This window comes from Capricornis sumatraensis, chromosome 3, assembly GCF_032405125.1.
Source record: "Capricornis sumatraensis isolate serow.1 chromosome 3, serow.2, whole genome shotgun sequence".
NCBI classification, from domain to species: domain Eukaryota; kingdom Metazoa; phylum Chordata; class Mammalia; order Artiodactyla; family Bovidae; genus Capricornis; species Capricornis sumatraensis.
In genome coordinates this window covers 59,492,824-59,511,982 of record NC_091071.1, presented here as the reverse complement: position 1 = coordinate 59,511,982, position 19,159 = coordinate 59,492,824, and the positions used below count along the sequence as shown (strand labels likewise).

Sequence of the window (19,159 nt, the reverse complement as noted above, 5' to 3'; positions counted from 1 at the left end):
TAGCTGGCTTCCACCCACTAAATGCTAGCAGCGCCCCGTCCCCATGCCTGCTGGCCGGAAATGTCCCCAGATGTAAATGACCATCCTCCAGGGTACAGAATCATCCCTGTTGAAAAGCACTGCTCCAGATAAAGTACATAATTTATTTTTAGCTCTAAAATTCTACATGTTCTCTCCAAAATGTTAAATAACCTTTACACCGTAGTTTTAACTTTTGCAGGTCATAGACTTCTATAAGAATTTGATCAAAGAATATATTCTCATCTACCCTAATGAACACACACACACACACACAAATCTCAATTTTGAATAAAACTTCAAAGGGCCTTAGAGTTTGTGAAGCCCATTTACAGACGTCTAAGCCCTGAATTCTTGGTTATGAAGTCCCTCTCTCTGTTAGATAGTAAAACTGAGTTCATCCAGTGATTTTATTTTTGAATGCTATAAATATTTGTACCAGATTTTTTCATTATAGCATTTGGTTTGCTATCTGTATTTGATCACACCTGATCAAATACAGATAGTATACCAAATACTGTAAGAAAAGCCCAAAGAAAATTAATTTGAGGAAATGTTTATCAAACAAAGTCTTCCCTAAGGAAAAAATATACTAATAACTATCAAATAATATTTAAATATTAATTAATACAAAGGACATGCCTTTGGAACTAAAGGAAGCATTGCATTGCAATTAAATACAAATGGTGAAATAAGTTGGAGAAGATAACTTGTGAAAACTTTTAGTTTCTCATGACCATTACCTGGTATATGTTTTCATGAAATAAAACTATGTCTCTTTTCTTTAAACAGGATGAGACTAGAGCGCTGAAGTTTGAAATAAGAGCAACAGCTTTTCCGGAGCCAAATCCCAAAGTTATTGAATTAAAGAAGGATGAGAATGTTGCACATGTAAGATTACCTTTTTAACTGAAACATAAGGATTATGGGGAAAAAATATTGCTAGGGTGTTTGGTCAGGAAAACCACAGAGAGCCTAAAATACTTTATTGGGGAGTGGCATTTTCTACAGCTGGCAGGAAGGAATGACACAGCTCTTTCAGGTGATTTTGGTGGAATGAATTGGAGGGAGAACCACAGACACGGCACATTACACTTCCTGTTTCTCAAACATTTACCCATGTTTCCTATGGTTGTGTTAGAACAGAAAGAGAATGGGAAGGAATATTCTAAATACTGTTGGGGAAAATAGAGGGGCTTCAAAGGAAATAGAGGCAAGTTTTTAAAATGGTGGTTCCTTCTTTTGGTTAATTTATGTAGGTTCTCCTCGAAGGACTACATCATCAAAGACCCAGACGCCATTTCACTATAATGATTATTTCAAGTAGCTTGCTCCTGGGACTTATTTTACTTTTCCTCATTTCTTATGTTATGTGGAAGGTAAGCCTTTAATAATTACCAATGTTGAACCACTCAAAATTCTATTCTTGAGTTTTCTCAAAGCCAACTTGTGACTCCCACATTACTAGATTTAAGTATTTCAGTATTTTTAATGTTAGTTTTAAATTCCTAAGTGGACTGATATTTAATAGTACTGATCACATGTGTCTCTTAACTTCAGTACCAAAGTCTTTCTAGAAAAATATGCTTTCTTAAAGATAACTGATTTTCAATGAATATTCAATATAACAGAAGTTTTGAAAGACTTTCTGAAAAAGCATTTGGAAAGCACTGCACATTTATATGCTGAATTTCAATTTTGGAGCGTGTGCAAGCAGCACCGAGAAACCCTATAGTAACAACAAAACAAGGCTGTATCTCCCAAACTAATTTTTACTGACTACCATTGTCATTGACTGTTTAGACATTTAATATGTTCATAACTATACAGCAGTGATTATACAATGTTATTTTCAGGCTGGCTTCTTCAAAAGACAGTACAAATCTATCCTACAAGAAGAAAACAGAAGAGATAGTTGGAGTTACATTAACAGTAAAAGTGATAAAGATGAGTGAAGACTTATTTCAAGTTAACAGAACAACTCAGGTTACAATATATTAAACAAAAATTTTAGATATTGTTTACAAGAAACCATGAATTCTGCTCAGACTTCATGTACTTCTTTTAATAATGACCACGTGACATATTATGTCTTCATCATTGCTTGGACTTTTCAACTGCATTATCTTTGGATATATTACAGTATTAACTTTGGAGTTATTTTCTCTCAGACGATAATCTTGCAGCTCTAAAATGGATATAAAAACACTAAAGCATCAACTTACTCAAGAGAAGTAATCCCTGGAAGATATCTTGAAAGTGCATTAGAATTAAAATTATGTGGAGGAAGTAAACAACTCATCTGGAGAAGACTTAGACTTGTAGTATTATTCCTTTGAAAGAAATACTATTCACCATATGTGTTTGCTTTGGTAAAATTAATTCCACCCAGTAGGCAATGACTCATTCCTAATAGCTCTTTGAGAATTGTTTGGAATATGTTCTCTAGAAATATTTAGCAGAATTTTTCAACACGCTGTCACCAAATTTTCTAATGAATAGAAAAGAACCACTATCATTTTAAAGCAGATATCTTTAAAGACACTGATTTGTAATCTATTTCCTATGAGCTTTGATCAGCAACCAGTCTATGAATATTATGGCCTGATGAGCAAACTTCAGACTGAACTTATACACTGGTTTGAGCTTAAAGGGGTGATTTCTGGATAATTATTGTTTATACAGCCATGTATTTTTTTCTTTTTGTACATATATATACATAATAAGTTTCTAAAAGAACATATATTTATATAGGTGTAAATCCAATAAGTCTTTCTATAACCCAATTTTATCAAGGTAAAGGTACTGAAGAGTAAATTTTAAAAATCCATCTTTAGTCAAATTTTTTTGTTTATAAAAACAATACTTAGAATTCTAATTTATATTCTAAAACAGATTGAATGTTGCACTTTAGCTGATATTTGAAATATACATACACTGATATATGTAAAATATGAAAACTGTACCTCACTAATTTTTTAAAAATCAGAGCCTTCCAAAGATGATATTGGGGACAAATATTTCATATAAATTAGATACTGTTTAAAATGCAGACTGTCAAAATTCAGCAAATTAGATAAATTCTTGTTTGGATGTTATTCTTTTCTCAAGTGTAAGTATGAAATGTACTTTCACCAGTACTATAAGGGCATTCTCTTCTGCATGGAACTAGAAAACAAAATTCACAAATTTAACTGTAAATTGAAAAATGTAGATTTAGCTTGGATAAAAATATGACATGAAAATTTCCATGTTTTAGTGATAAGTGAAATATTTTAAGTTTTTTGTTGATCTTACATACTTTTATAATGAAGTAGTTTCTTTCTGGGTCTAAAATAATTTATCTTTAAATGTCTCTTTATTTTCAAATAGTCTTTTTTTGTAATATTTATTCTTACTTATGAACTAAATGCTGATAACTGCAGAACATAATTTCATCTGATTTATTCCTACATATAACTTGATATGAAGGTTGTGGCCAAATTTTCAAAATCTGTCATGGGACATGATAAGTTAGGGGCCAGTCTTTACTGTTATGGAAAAGGATTTCTTCATATGAGGTCCCTGCCAACAGCTGTCTTCTTCAGACTGCTTCATTTCTGCTATCTGTTCACATATTGGTGGCTGGAAAAGGAGAAATGCACAGCAGTCGGTGAAGGCATTTCAGCAGCAAGACCCAGTGAACATGAAACCTTCTTAACTTGGTGTGTAACCAATAGAAGTTAAAATTTTTAAAGTAGTTCTTTCAAGAAAATATCTAGGCTCATTGATAGAAAATCAAATCCAAATTTAAAGCTGCTTTCTCAAGGATGATCCCTGAGGAAATTTAAATCTGCTTCTTTCCTACTAGAAATAACAGCATTTCAGGTAGCACTGAGTACAGTGCAAACAACATGCTAGAATCGTCAGACAGCAGGGCTTTCAGGAGCAAGAGGAACACAGCTCCCTATGGGGCCAGGTTATGACTCCTTATATATTTTGCATACTTATATATTTTATATACTTTGTGTATAATGGACTTCAAACTCCAATCACTTTGAGTTTTCAGTTTTCAGAGACCGTCATAAAATTGGTGCTATAACTTTAATCCATCTTTTTTGTTTTTGCCAAGTAGTCTACATATTAGAGATTTTGAGGGAAAAAAAATAGTACTATTTCTGGTTATATGATTTCCTAAATGTGTAATTTTGAAATATAATCTTGCTGGAATACTTACCTCATCAGGATATCAGAACATTCTTACATGAACTCTGATCTGTTGGTACCAGGCTATCGAAATTTAACATCAGAATTGATGGACTCAAATCCAGGAAGAAAGAATCCAAATTATTTCACTTTGGAATTAACCTATGTTAAATATTGATATATCTTGTTTAAATTTCAAATACCAGAGATGTTTATTTTCCATTCCAATAAATACTCTCCAAAAACCAAAATTTCAGTTGTTTTGTATATATTTCATGTCTTATTTTTTTAAGTTTAGAAGCTAATTTTAGTAACCTCAAAAATAGCAATTTTAATTCCTTTTCAAAATAGATATTTTTCCTTATTAAAATATCTGATTAATTAAAATATAATATATATTTTCATATTAAAATTCTAGTTTCCACATTCCTCTTATAAACAACTACATGTTACTTTGGAATCATTCATTTCTTCCATGCTTCTTCCATAAAGATTGATAAGTCTTGGGTGTACTCTGTAAAGAATATAATAAACATGACTGATTATTTCATTAACCTATCATTCTGTTATTTTTCATACATAACACCTATTGAATGCAGTGCATACTACCAAATTCAAATCTAATGATAACCAACAAACACATATTCATGGCAGAGCTGCCATCTAGAAAACATGCAGGGCCTGATAAATCAGTAGCACTAATTCCTGTAAAGCCCAGTAAATTGTGGCTGTAGAAAGCTCACATCTAGCAGGCCGCTCAGGGAGCCCTGCACACTTCCACTCACAGAGTCATAGTACTTATGGAAAATGAGTTTGCCTGTTTATAACCAGCTGCTCTTGCTAATAAATAATATGTAAAATTGTTCTTATGTAAAGTATGCTTTGGAAAGATGATAAAAGCAAACTGCTGAACACAAGTATTTGTTGTGGGTAAAAGGAAATTTAAAATTGTAACCATCTGCTATTCAAGTGACTTCATCAGGTATAAGATCTTAATCTATTTTTAAAAATTCAAAGTGGAATTTTCAGACATACATTATCTGTATAGTTTATGAAGAATGGTAATTTGGAACACCAACATAGAGACTCATAACCAAAGAAAATGGTTGTACATAACAACTGGTGAATAAATAAAAAGTTATACTTTTTATTAAAATTGCACATGTGTCTTTTTACCTGTTCCTGATTTACTATCTAGCCAGCTGCCTGCTTCAATGGTATAAATGGAAACTTCCTTCTTATAACTATCAGTTCCATGTCTGACAGACATATAAGATGGTGAATACTTACTTACCTAACATGGACCTCTGATGCAACTTGCATTAAGTCACCATCTACATTCCAAGGGAAACAGTTTCCTGAAGCAGTTTCACGTGGTCCATGATCTTCCTCTGGATTGTGTCCACTGCTGTTATTCCTTGGGCAAACTTTTACTTCTTCAACAGTGTAAGTATCAACAAATGGAAAATTGAACTAAAAAAAAATTAACGCAAATAACCTTGGTACTTCCTTTATACCTAACTGTAATGCAAATTAGTAAAGTTCACTGCACTCTCACTTGCAACTAAACATCAGTGTTCATGCTGATGTTTTTATAGCTTTGAAATCTATCAGTATCAGTTTCTTTGGATGAAGCCTTTTCTGAAGCTTTGCAAGTTCATTTAGATCTAGCAGCTGGCAAAATTATTTTCTTACAAATAGTACATGTCTAGGAAACTGTATACAGTAATTTCTAATTAAAGAGTAAATATTTAATACTAGTCTATTTTTATAGAGGATTTATATAATCCACTGAATTAATTATTGTCAGCTAGTTTAGCTGATGTAAACAAAATCTAGAATAAGTTTCACATTTGGGATTTTATTACGAAAAGTTTAACTTATGAAGGTGAAAAGAGAAAGTAAGTCTATCCTGTGTTATTTTTGCCAGTGTTTGCCTGCCTCACCCTCACTTTAAGGATAGACACAAGTTGCAAGATAATTAGGGTTGCTTTCTGACCACTCTTGAATGATGAGACATCAGCTTCCTATTTCATTCTTTCTTAGCCATACTACCCAAAGCAATCTATAAATTTAATGTGATCCCTATCAAATTACACACGACACTTTTCACAGAACTTGAGCAAATGAACCTAAAATGTATATGGAACCATCAAAGACTCAGGATTGCCAAAGCAATCTTGAAGAAAAGCAACAAAGCAGGAGGCCTAACCCTCTAGACTTCAGACAATACTACAAAGCTGCAAGAATTAAAACTGTGCGGTGGTATTGGCACCAAAATAGACACAGAGATCAATGGAACTGAATAGAGCACCCAGAAATAAGCCCACACACCTATAGACAGTTAATGTTTGGCAAAGGAGGCAGGCATATACAAGAGGGAAAAGTCAGTGACTGTCCACAGAGACAGGCCTTGGGAGAAACCACACCGATACTCCCTGTGGTATCTGTTAACGGCAGCCCTAGAAAACTAACACAATGCCCAAAACATGGGAAATCTGGTGGAGGATGGCAATAGGTGAGGCTGAGACACAGGGAAGGGCTAGAATACAAGGGACCACGTGTTCTTCAATGAGAACGTTCAGTGTCATCTTGATGACAGTAAGATTGAAGAATTAGAAAAGGGATAAATCATATCTGTATTTTAGAAAAATCTGTCTAGAAGGAAGTGTGGAAGATAAGACCAGAGAAAAGAAAGACCAGGAGGAGGCTATTGTAAGCAAGAAGGGATTAATTGGTGGACTGGTTGTAAGAAATGAGGGAGAGGGGTCCAGAGTAACTCCAGGATGGGCAGAGAGTGGTGCCATTGCCCTGTGTAGGGAAACATGGAACACCATCAGGGGAGAGGGCAATAAGGTAAGCAGTGGATGTGCTCGATTCAAGATGCCTGGGAGTTCTATAACCTCAGCACACTGAAAGGCACAGTGATCCTGCAGATCACAAGGGAGGACAGAACCCTTGGTAGTGTGCAAAGTTCAGAGAGTGGTTCAAGCAATGGAAGGCAATGAGGTCACCCAGGAAAAGGTATCATGAAAAGATAATGCTACAAACAAATCCCTGGGGAAGCACCAGCTCTTAAGGGTTTTAAACTCGCTACCAAAAATGAGGGTCAAAGTGAATGCAGAATTGTATGAACAGAGGTCAGCTACAGGATGGAGCTGAAAGAACTTGAGTAATTTTTACCTTCTATCTATTTTACCCAGAGATGGGAAAGGCAAGATGTGTCACCTACAAATAACAGTTTTCAATACGTTCTATAACTGTTGGCATACATGGACATTCAGTCCAACCTGGTGAAGATGGTTCAGAGACCTAGACTGTTGCTCTCTCTGGGCTCAAGTGCTGCATTTCCCTTCCTGGATACCAGAACTGCTACCAGACAGTAGATAATACCATTTTATATTTATCTTGTCTTTATAATCTTACATAATTTATATAGACTTACACTTTTGAACATATCAGCATGAAGAGACTTACAGTTTTGAACATATCAGCATGAAGAGACTATATACACATGTATATGTATATATGTACATCTACAATTTTTTAACAAATGAAAGCAGTCACCTTGAGAATCAATCACATTATTCTTACTCTATATCATTAAACAAGACATTTTAGAATTTCTTTGAAAAACATTACAGAACAATAGCATGGACTTGAATTTTTGGAAAGAGCTAAGCCAACGAGTTAAATCTAATGAAACACACACACAGGCAATAGTTTCTTGTATCACAAGCAAGATATGACTGGTCAAGTACATGAGAAAAAATGTTATATTTGCATCACATGGTCTCCTTTTGAAAAAGTTATTTTCCTATAGATATAGAATTATATTTACTACTATGTTCATATTTTTATAGTAAGCATCTGTTACTTTTAAAGTCAGAAGAAAGCTACTTTCATATTGAAAAAAAGGATTAAAGAAAAATTACCTAAGACATTTGCCCAGTAGCCATTCCAAAAGAGAACTTCCATAAGTAGTTTGTGCAATCATGCATCCCTAAAGAAATACCAGTTTCTCAAGGAAAGTATCTTAAGGTCATTACTCCTTTAAATTCTCAGAATTATTTAATAGAAAAAGTTTATACCAAGGTAATGACATTCATTATCTCTTGGAATATAGAATTTTGAGTGCTTTTTATATTGCTATTTTGCTTCTATTTTCTGATTTAGGAAAAAAGCAATGGAAATGTATTGCTTTGGGATTAAGAAAAATAATAAAGTTGCAAACAAAATTAGCAACATTTGAAAAGGAATACATTCCTTTAAAAATCAAGAAATCACTATTTCCCAAATACATCCATAAAGTTATTAGTTAGTCTCACAACGTACATTATATCTGCTTTTGACCACTTTGTCTTCCTTAGAGATTTATATTTAAGGAAAATAGGACTATATCTAATTGTTATAATTTCCTAAACATTTCATTCAGTTGGTTGCTCAACAAACATTGATCGAATAATGTGGTAGGCAGAAGAGAACCAAAACTTCCTGAGGCCTCCCCGAGAAAGTTTAAAACTATAAAGAAGCAAAAATGGGAGCCTTGCAGTGACTACCTATGTAAGCAAGATTTAGTGCTGGTCACCAGCTAAATCTACTCTCCTCCTCCCACCTGTTCTCACCCAACTACAGCCAGGCACAATTTCATACCAATAAGAAGGTGTGAGACCATATGGTTTTACACGCCTACTATGTACTTCAAGATTCATAATTTCAGAAATTCGTATATTTATGGATCAGTTTCCTAATAACTGACTTAAAGTAACTGCCAAAGGAATATGGCTTACAATAGGTATTGCTTCTTTTTAAAATGAATCTCTTAAGTGGAAATATAATAATTTTCCCTATCTCTACAAATACCACACACACCTACGTTTAGAATAACAGCTATATAAAAGCGGTGTATTCTAAAGTATATTTCTGCAAATGTATTTCAATCAATGTAAGTAGGCAGATCTTGAACAAATGAAAGGAAAATCCAAAGGTCATAACTTTAGAGGGAGTCTGATGTCATAAAATCAAGAAGATTAAAAATCTCAGGTTTCACTTCTCTTCATTCTGAAGAACAGCTGAATATAATTTTATCCTTAATTTACTCCACATTTCAATATAACACTCAGTTCAGTTCAGTTCAGTTCAGTTCAGTTCAGTCGCTCAGTCGTGTCCGACTCTTTGTGACCCCATGAATCACAGCACACCAGGCCTCCCTGTCCATCACCAACTCCTGGAGTTCACTCAGACTCACGTTCATCGAGTCCGTGATGCCATCCAGCCATCTCATCCTCTGTCATCCCCTTCTCCTCCTGCCCCCAATCCCTCCCAGCATCAGAGTCTTTTCCAATGAGTCAACTCTTCACATGAGGTGGCCAAAGTACTGAAGTTTCAGCTCTAGCATCATTCGTTCCAAAGAAATCCCAGGGCTGATCTCCTTCAGAATGGACTGGTTGGATCTCCTTGCAGTCCAAGGGACTCTCAAGAGTCTTCTCCAACACCACAGTGCAAAAGCATCAGTTATTTGGCACTCAGCCTTCTTCACAGTTCAACACTCACATCCATACATGACTAGTGGAAAAACCATAGCCTTGACTAGACGGACCTTAGTCGGCAAAGTAATGTCTCTGCTTTTGAATATGCTATCTAGGTTGGTCATAACTTTTCTTGCAAGGAGTAAGTGTCTTTTAATTTCATGGCTGCAGTTACCATCTGCAGTGATTTTGGAGCCCAAAAAAAAAGTCTGACACTGTTTCCACTGTTTCCCCATCTGTTTCCTATGGAGTGATGGGACTGGATGCCATGATCTTCATTTTCTGAATGTTGAGCTTTAAGCCAACTTTTTCACTCTCCTCTTTTACTTTCATCGAGAGGCTTTTTAGTTCCTCTTCACTTTCTGCCATAAGGGTGGTGTCATCTGCATATCTGAGGTTATTGATATTTCTCCCAGCAATCTTGATTCCAGCTTGTGTTTCTTCAAGTCCAGCGTTTCTCATGATGTACTCTGCATAGAAGTTAAATAAGCAGGGTGACAATATACAGCCTTGACGTACTCCTTTTCCTATTTGGAACCAGTCTGTTGTTCCATGTCCAGTTCTAACTGTTGCTTCCTGGCCTGCATACAGATTTCTCAAGAGGCAGGTTAGGTGGTCTGGTATTCCCATCTCTCTCAGAATTTTCCACAGTTTATTGGGATCCACACAGTCAAAGGCTTTGGCATAGTCAAGAAAGCAGAAATAGATGTTTTTCTGGAACTCTTTTGCTTTTTTCATGATCCAGCGGATGTTGGCAATTTGATCTCTGGTTCCTCTGCCTTTTCTAAAACCAGCTTGAACATCAGGAATTTCACGGTTCATGTATTGCTGAAGCCTGGCTTTGAGCATTTTTAGCCTTACTTTGAGAATTTTGAGCATTACTTTACTAGCGTGTGAGATGAGTGCAATTGTGTGGTAGTTTGAGCATTCTTTGGCATTGCCTTTCTTTGGGATTGGAATGAAAACTGACCTTTTCCAGTCCTGTGGCCACTGATGAGTTTTACAAATTTGCTGGCATATTCAGTGCAGCACTTTCACAGCATCATCTTTCAGGATTTGAAATCTCTCTACTGGAATTCCATCACCTCCACTAGCTTTGTTCATAGTGATGCTTTCTAAGGCCCACTTGACTTCACATTCCAAGATGTCTGGCTCTAGATGAGTGATCACACCATCGTGATTATCCGCGTCATGAAGATCCTTTTTGTATAGTTCTTCTGTGTATTCTTGCCATCTCTTCTTAATATCTTCTGCTTCTGTTAGGTCCATACCGTTTCTGTCCTTTATTGAGCCCATCTTTGCATGAAATATTCCCTTGGTATCTCTAATTTTCTTGAAGAGATCTCTAGTCTTTCCCATTCTGTTGTTTTCCTCTATTTCTTTGCACTGATTGCTGAAGAAGGCTTTCTTATCTCTTCTTGCTATTCTTTGGAACTCTGCATTTAGATGCTTATATCTTTCCTTTTCTCCTTTGCTTTTCACTTCTCTTCTTTTCACAGCTATTTGTAAGGCCTCCCCAGACAGCCATTTAGCTTTTTTGCATTTCTTTTCCACGGGGATGGTCTTGATCCCTGTCTCCTGTACTATGTCACGAACCTCATTCCATAGTTCATCAGGTACTCTATCTATCAGATCTAGACCCTTAAATCTATTTCTCACTTCCACTCTATAATCATAAGGGATTTGATCTAAGTCATACCTGAATGGTCTAACGGTTTTCCCTGCTTTCTTCAATTTAAGTCTGAATTTGGTAATAGGGAGTTCATGATCTGAGCCACAGTCAGATCTTGGTCTTGTTTTTGTTGACTGTATAGAGCTTCTCCATCTTTGGCTGCAGAGAATATAATCAATCTGATTTCGGTGTTGACCATCTGGTGATGTCCATGTGTAGAGTCTTCTCTTGTGTTGTTGGAAGAGGGTGTTTCCTATGACCAGTGCATTTTCTTGGCAAAACTCTATTAGTCTTTGCCCTGCTTCATTCTGCATTCCAAGGCCAAATTTGCCTGTTACTCCAGGTGTTTCTTGACTTCCTACTTTTGCATTCCAGTCCCCTATAATGAAAAGGACATCTTTTGGGGTATTAGTTCTAAAAGGTCTTGTAGGTCTTCATAGAACCGTTCAACTTCAGCTTCTTCAGTTTTACTGGTTGGGGCCTAGACTTGGATAACTGTGCTATTGAATGGTTTGCCTTGGAAACAAACAGAGATCATTCTGTCATTTTTGAGATTGCATCCAAGTACTGCATTTCGGACTCTTCTGTTGACCATGATGGCTACTCCATTTCTTCTGAGGGATTCCTGCCTGCAGTAGTAGATGTAATGGTCATCTGAGTTAAATTCACCCATTCCAGTCCATTTTAGTTCACTGATTCCTAGAATGTCGACGTTCACTCTTGCCATCTCCTGTTTGACCACTTCCAATTTGCCTTGATTCATAGACTTGACATTCCAGGTTCCTATGCAACATTGCTCTTTACAGCATCGAACCTTGCTTCTATCACTAGTCACATCCATAGCTGGGTATTGTTTTTGTTCTGGCTCCATCCCTTCATTCTTTCTGGAGTTATTTCTCCACTGACCTCCAGTAGCATATTGGGCACCTACTGACCTGGGGAGTTCCTCTTTCAGTATCCTATCATTTTGCCTTTTCCTACTGTTTGTGGGGTTCTCAAGGCAAGAATACTGAAGTGGTTTGCCATTCCCTTCTCCAGTGAACCACATTCTGTCAGACCTCTCCACCATGACCCGCCTGTCTTGGGTTGCCCCACGGGCATGGCTTAGTTTCATTGAGTTAGACGAGGCTTTGGTCCTAGTGTGACTAGATTGACTAGATTTCTGTGAGTATGGTTTCAGTGTGTCTGACCTCTGATGCCTTCTTGCAACACCTACCACTTTACTTGGGTTTCACACTACATTTTCTACTTTCTCTTTGTGCACACACACACATAAAATATATATAACCACCGACCCACAACTCAAAAAAGGCCAATCTGTATTAATACTGGTGGGTACTTTTCAAAATTTGAAGAATGCACAAACTGAAAAAAAAAAATTAATGTATTCAGAAGAAAATAAAGCCTTCTTACAAGGCAGGACTTGGTGTCAATTATGACAGCATCTCACTCCCCATGATTAATTGCTTTGCACATAAGTAATCCAAATGCTTTACTGTACCTGGTTTTTAATACTCGCATATCTTTTCAGGTGTTTTATAAATTCCGGTCGTGAAGTGTTTCGTGCAGTTATAAGAGCCATGCTTCCATTATTTAATCTGAAATTAAATATTTGTATTTGACATCAAAATGTTTATTAAGAGATTACATCAGAAATTACTCTGTATCATTCTTTCTAACAAATAATCTTTACTAGAAGTTGTAGGCAAGTCAGATAAACAGCATTCTATTTACCTAAAATTCTTAAACCATATTTTGTTGCATTCTCCTTAAAATGAAACAGCCTTTCAGATTAGTTTTATTAGACAACCGACTTCCTTCTCACCAAGCACTGACATTAAGGGCTTTTAAAAAAACTGAATCATCATGCATCCTATTCACATATCAAGACAATTTGAAATGTACTTACTTAGGGAGTGAATGTAAAACCATGTTTTGTTTTGTTTTTTAAAGATGTGTTGTAAAATAGTTAATCAGTACAAATGGTGTAACAACTAGTTCAACAGCTTTAAAAATCTAACGTTTGATTTAAACATTTATTTAAGGGCAGGTCTAAGTGACAGGAAACCAGATAAATCAAAGCGGCCCTTGGATGGATGAAGTGGAGTGAACAAAATGCTACCATACATGTTCAGTTAAATGACTGCACATTTTAATCTTGCATAACTCTTTGGTTCAATATAAGAGGCTGCAAATTTAGAGGTGTGATTTAGTGCCAAAAAGCTACTCACAGACTCATCTAGCTTTAGAAGGCAGTTTGCAGAAATATGTGCAAATGACTCCTAGGCTGAATTTCAGTGAAAATATAAAGTTAGTCCAAGAATAACAACAACAACATTAAAAAGAGCTCTTTAAATCTTATGGAACCTCAGGTTAGAGCTGTAAAGGACCCTGGAGATTATCCAGCCATTCACTCAACTTACGTCGAATGAAAAGATGTCCCCAACTTTAAATGATTGGTTCAAAGACAGAAAAACGAAAATGATCACTGGAACCAGAGCCCTTCATTCAGGGTCTAGTATTTCTTTTACCCATCATGTCACCCCTTCCCAACTGGAAATAAATATTCAATGATACCAAAACATGAGTGTTTTGTGTGTTCTTGATTTTAATTCTTTAGTTTTCATGTGTCTACCTTTCAATACTTATTAATAGTGGAAACACATGTTATGTGCCTAGCACCCTTCTCAATATTTCCATATATTACTGCATTTAATCTTAGCAAAATTCGAATACAAAAATATTAGTTCCTATCAGCAACTTGCGCTGATGTATCTTAAAGTAAATTATACTTTCTTGTGAAAAAATGAAGCTGAAAGTTGAAACTCAATTTCCCTGAATCATTCAGAAGATAAACTTTGAGTATCTTGGTCAGCCAAAGCTTCTACATAAAGGCCCTTGCAAAAATGGCATGTTTGACTACAATCCACAGAAGACATCTCTAACCAGTCACCCTTCTCTGAAAAAGTCATTCAGTGCTGACTGAACCTGGAGAGTAAGCCATGGACTTTCAGGCCAGCCGGAGAATATCTGGAGCAGCTGGAAGGAGGCATGAACCTACTCCTTCCCAGAGAGCGAGACTACCTCCCCAAAGGTCCTTGAGCAGACGTGAGCATGGAGATGGGGCAGGGTCAGAGCAGCACCATGTCATGGCCTAGAGAGCACAGCTTGGGTCAGCCGGCCAGGACCTCACTTCTCGTAGGACGCTTCCTTAGGGAGGCGTCAGCTATCTAAGGTTTCTGAGGGTAGGGGGAGGAAACAATCAGGCGCGATTTCTAAACCATACAAGCTTCAAAACACTCCTGGCAAGCTTCAGCACTACAGATAATTAATGAGGGCCCTGACATGTGGTTTTTAAGTAGTTTCTCGTCTTTTCTAACTTTAGATGTTTCCCTGTTTCTCACCTCCCTATCATTAGTCAAGGAAAACACTCTAAATCATCCCTTTGCCAATTGTTAATCCTCCAGGTTAAATATTTTGCAGGGAAGTTGAAACTAATCATTAAAATGATGTTATGAATTGCCAAAGTACGTACATAAGTCATTCTTTTATTCCACTTTAGGGAAAAATTCAGATGTGATGATATTACACAAGTCATCACCCTTTCTTCTATGCTCTACAGGAATGTAAGAGAAATATTTTCAGACCAATGATGGACAACTACATGAAAAGGATGTACACGAGATGGAATAACTATCGCTTGTGGATAAAATGATAAATAAAATGTCTCATGAAAATGTGGGCAGTATATTCAGATGCATCACTATTCATACTAAATACAACTAAAATATTTCCTTTGACTCAAAGTATCATACATACACACATACATGCCATTCTTGCTTAGGATGTTTACATCTGCACTAAATTCAAAGTCAGGGACAGCCATAATAAGTATCAGAATTAAACATAATGTTCTCAAGGATGGTGAATAACACAAATAAAAGAGCGAAGTGGGCATACATAACACAATAAGATCATGTCAGTAAAACCCAGAGAATATTATTTTAGCTTCAGTGATATTAAAACATCAGAGTAATTATTTTTCCAGTATAACAGTTGTTCTCAGCCTACTCTGACGACAAATGCCTTAGAATCTCTAATACTGTACAGTCAAAGATGACTTCCTCTTGATCATATTCTAGCTAGCCAAGAGTTTAGCTGACTATTCTGACAGATAAATGCAGTTTATAGAAAAGTATCAACAATTCAATAAAAATGCTTACTAACCTGGTATTAGGTGCCAAGCCTCTAGGTGCCACTGCACACTGGCACGGAATTGCCATAATGCTGACATTCAAGAACTGACCCTGGATCATTTGCCACTGATCATTACAATCTAAAGGTAATGGAAGGGATCAGTTATTTTCCCTCACCACAGCAAAATGTCAATAGAGCCTGGCTCAGTTCTCAGGAAGGTAATTTCAGACTCACCAGATTTGGGATATCCTTGTGCCCTCCTAAAAGAAAACAAAAGAGACAAAAACACATCACACACAAAAAATGGCATCTATTAAACATGAGATGGTTGTAGAACTCAACGTTACAGCTATTAGACAGGACGTAAAAATATGTGAACAATTCCATTACTGCATTATTTGATTCACTGATTTATCAGTAACAATGATTTCATTTTGTTTTGTTTTGCTTTTTTTTAAAGACTATAGCACTTCCTTTGTGTGACTTCAAAAAATGTTTTTAGGCTGCACTAGAAATTCTCATGAGGGCAGAAACTATGCATTTTGTTTGCTTGTTCATTGGCTCATTGTGTCCAAAGGGTCTGGCATATATCAGATAATCAATAAATAGCTGTTGAATGGGAAGATGGATGGATAAATGGATGGGTAGATGGAGGGATGGAGTGAACAGTTGCTTCTGAAGGCAAATGCCAAGTTACATGGTCTAATAGTATCTGTAGCACTCCATGATTCTATATTCTTCACTAATATGATAGAATAACAACCAAATATCCCAAGTCTAATATACCGTTTATATCAAACTATTTTATGCTTTAAAAATAGATAAAGATTCTGGTATTACTTTGAGTGAAGCTTTTAACTTACCTTTCTTCTAAATCCTGAGAGCTGTTAAATGGTAAAAATGATATTTCACATTCTTCTGGCCTACAACGTAATGAAATCTGTTTTTAGCAGTCTTTGACTCTGGGATATGAAATTTGAGGTTTAAGAAAAAAAGACTTACTTTAGTTTTGCCAGTGCCTTCATGATAGCAAAATCCATCCGCTGGTTAGGGGACATCCATCGATGATTTTCTGCCACAGCCAAAGCTCTTCCACCAAAGCCAAACATGGCTGAGAACCCAAAGCGAAGAAACTTGCCCATGGTGCTGAAGGTACAGACATCGACTGGTTGTATATGCCCTTGAATGTTATGCCGGATATTAGTGTCAGTAAATACAGGCAAAATGGCAAACACAGAAGAGCATATTTATTTACTCATGCAAGAAGAAAGTCTCAGGCTACTTTATACTGTAATAAACATGCTGCTTTCTCTTCCACTCTTTTTACCTACAATGGCTGCAACTGCCATTTATAGCTTTTTCAGGTCCTAAACGAAGAAAAAGAAAGCAGTAAATTTTGCAGTTTACTGCTATTTTAAACGAAACATTGCTAAGGAAGTAAAGTTGAACTACATATGAAAAGTAAACTCAGATTTAGCAGATTTGCATATACTAGTGCTTATATGCTTTATATCAGTAGAGATAATAAAAGGTCTAGTGGAAGGACACAGGCTGGAGATTTTTTTTCTTGTGCTTTTTTTTTTTCTTTTAATAACCAGTCCCAGAGTTCTGATAGTCAAACAACAATTCCTAATATTGTGCATGGATTTTCTTGACCTGGTTATAAAGTTGGGATCTTGAATATCATTGTATTTTTTCCTATCCAGATTACAGTAAAACTATATTTTCTACTCTTTATAGTACCTGTATTGTGAAAAATCATCAGTCAAAATAGTGAAACTTTGACTAACTCACTTTCAGTTTTTATTCAAACATTTTTCTGCTTTGAGAGATAAAGAAGCTGTCTTGGCAAGTCTGGAGGAAATAAAATAACCTTCCTCAGAAAACATGAACTTCTTTGGAAGAATTCTTACCCATTATAATGTGCAAAGTTGCAGTTATCACATGAGAAACTCCATGGAGAGAATGTGCCAATACATTAGTAGATCCTGCCAAATCAAATGTAAAATGTGGATGATCAGCGTAGCAAACATTTTGTGTGGTTTTTTATTTGTCTTACTTAATGTGGCATGTTACATTGATTTATTTGGTATGATGAACCATCCTTGTGAACCTGGGCAGAATCCCACTTGGACGCGGTATATGATCTTTTTTATGTCTTGTTGAGTTCCATTTGCTATTTTGTGGGGAATTTTTACATCTAAATTCAAAGATAATGGCCTGGAATCTTTTTTAAGGAGTGTCATTGTCTGGTTTTGGTATGAGGGTGATGATGGCTTCATAGAATGTCTTTAAGAGTGTTCCTTCCTTTTCAATTTGTTTTAAGAGTCTGAGAAGAATTGGTGTAAGTTATCCTTGAATGTCTGATAGAATTTGCCTGTGAAGCCATCTGGTCCCAGACTTTTGTTTGTAGGAAGTTTTTTTTTAAATTACAGATTCTATTTCACTTCTAATTATCAGTCTGTCCAAATTATCTATTTCTTGCAAACATTTTAAACTAACCATTTGCTCTTACTTTATAGAGATGTCTCTATGTAATGTTTAAATGAAAAATTACATGGAAGTTTGTAAATTTTTGTTCATATCATAGATGCACACTGATGGCTACTGAATTATTAATCTTTAAATAACTTAAAAATTAGAAAACAATTTATAGTATTTACTTGCTCACAGCTTCTTCCATTGTGAATGTATATTTTCTACCTGCAAGAGCATTAGCTATATCAAAATCTGCCCCATTCAACTTTAATAAACAGGCTTCTAACTTCTTTACCGAAAAGGGCACCAACAGTAGAAGGATGGCTCTGGAAAGCAGAGACAAACACATAAACACACAAAAAAAGCTAAATAATAACTAAGGAAAAATATAAAATCACTGTAAAGTACAAGAGATAGGCTTTAAATTCTTTCTAAAGCTCTTTGTGCAAAGCAATGCTCAAAATCCTTCAAACCAGGCTTCAGCAGTACATGAACTGAGAAATTCCAGCTGGATTTAGAAAAGGCAGAGGAACCAGAGATCAAATTGCCAACATTCGTTGGATCACAGGAAAAACAAGGGCATTCCAAAAACAACACCTACTTCTGCTTCATTGACTATGTTAAAGCCTTTGACTGCATGGATCACAATAAACTGTGGAAAATTCTTCAAGAGATGGGAATACCAGACCACCTTATCTGTCTCCTGAAAAACCTGTATGCAGGTCAAGAAGCCACAGTTAGAACCAGACATGGAATGATGAACTGGTTCAAAATTGGGAAAGGAGTACACCAAGGCTGTGTATTGTCACCGTGCTTATTTAACTTCTATGCACAGTACATCATGCGAAATGCTGGGTTGGATGAATCACAAGCTGGAATCAAGATTGCTGGGGAAAACATCAACAACTTCAGATATACAGAGGATACCACTCAAAGGCAGTAAGCAACGAGGAAGAGCCCCTTAATGAGGATAAAGAGATTGAAAAAGCTGACTTAAAATTCAGACTTCCAAAAATTAAGATCATGGCATCTGGTCCCACCATATCATGGCAAATAAAAAGTGGAAACAGTGACAAATTTC

General features: G+C 36.0%; 2 protein-coding genes across 2 annotated transcripts in view; one reads left to right on the top strand and one right to left on the bottom strand.

The window, feature by feature from the left end:
- ITGA4 (integrin subunit alpha 4) overlaps positions 1 to 1,973 on the top strand; it is a 91,723-nt gene extending 89,750 nt beyond the window's left edge. The window contains exons 26-28 of the mRNA XM_068969172.1: positions 811 to 909; positions 1,278 to 1,397; positions 1,875 to 1,973. Of these exons, the coding sequence (XP_068825273.1) occupies positions 811 to 909; positions 1,278 to 1,397; positions 1,875 to 1,973 (318 nt within the window). The remainder of the gene's footprint in view (positions 1 to 810; positions 910 to 1,277; positions 1,398 to 1,874) is intronic.
- A 1,117-nt stretch (positions 1,974 to 3,090) lies between these two features.
- Positions 3,091 to 19,159, bottom strand: part of CERKL (ceramide kinase like) — a 128,855-nt gene continuing 112,786 nt past the window's right edge. The window contains exons 6-14 of the mRNA XM_068968448.1: positions 17,514 to 17,588; positions 16,603 to 16,780; positions 16,464 to 16,523; positions 15,835 to 15,860; positions 15,631 to 15,739; positions 12,905 to 13,001; positions 5,498 to 5,676; positions 4,657 to 4,717; positions 3,091 to 3,186 (exon numbers count right to left, since the gene is read on the bottom strand). Coding sequence (XP_068824549.1) covers positions 3,091 to 3,186; positions 4,657 to 4,717; positions 5,498 to 5,676; positions 12,905 to 13,001; positions 15,631 to 15,739; positions 15,835 to 15,860; positions 16,464 to 16,523; positions 16,603 to 16,780; positions 17,514 to 17,588 — 881 coding nt within the window. The remainder of the gene's footprint in view (positions 3,187 to 4,656; positions 4,718 to 5,497; positions 5,677 to 12,904; positions 13,002 to 15,630; positions 15,740 to 15,834; positions 15,861 to 16,463; positions 16,524 to 16,602; positions 16,781 to 17,513; positions 17,589 to 19,159) is intronic.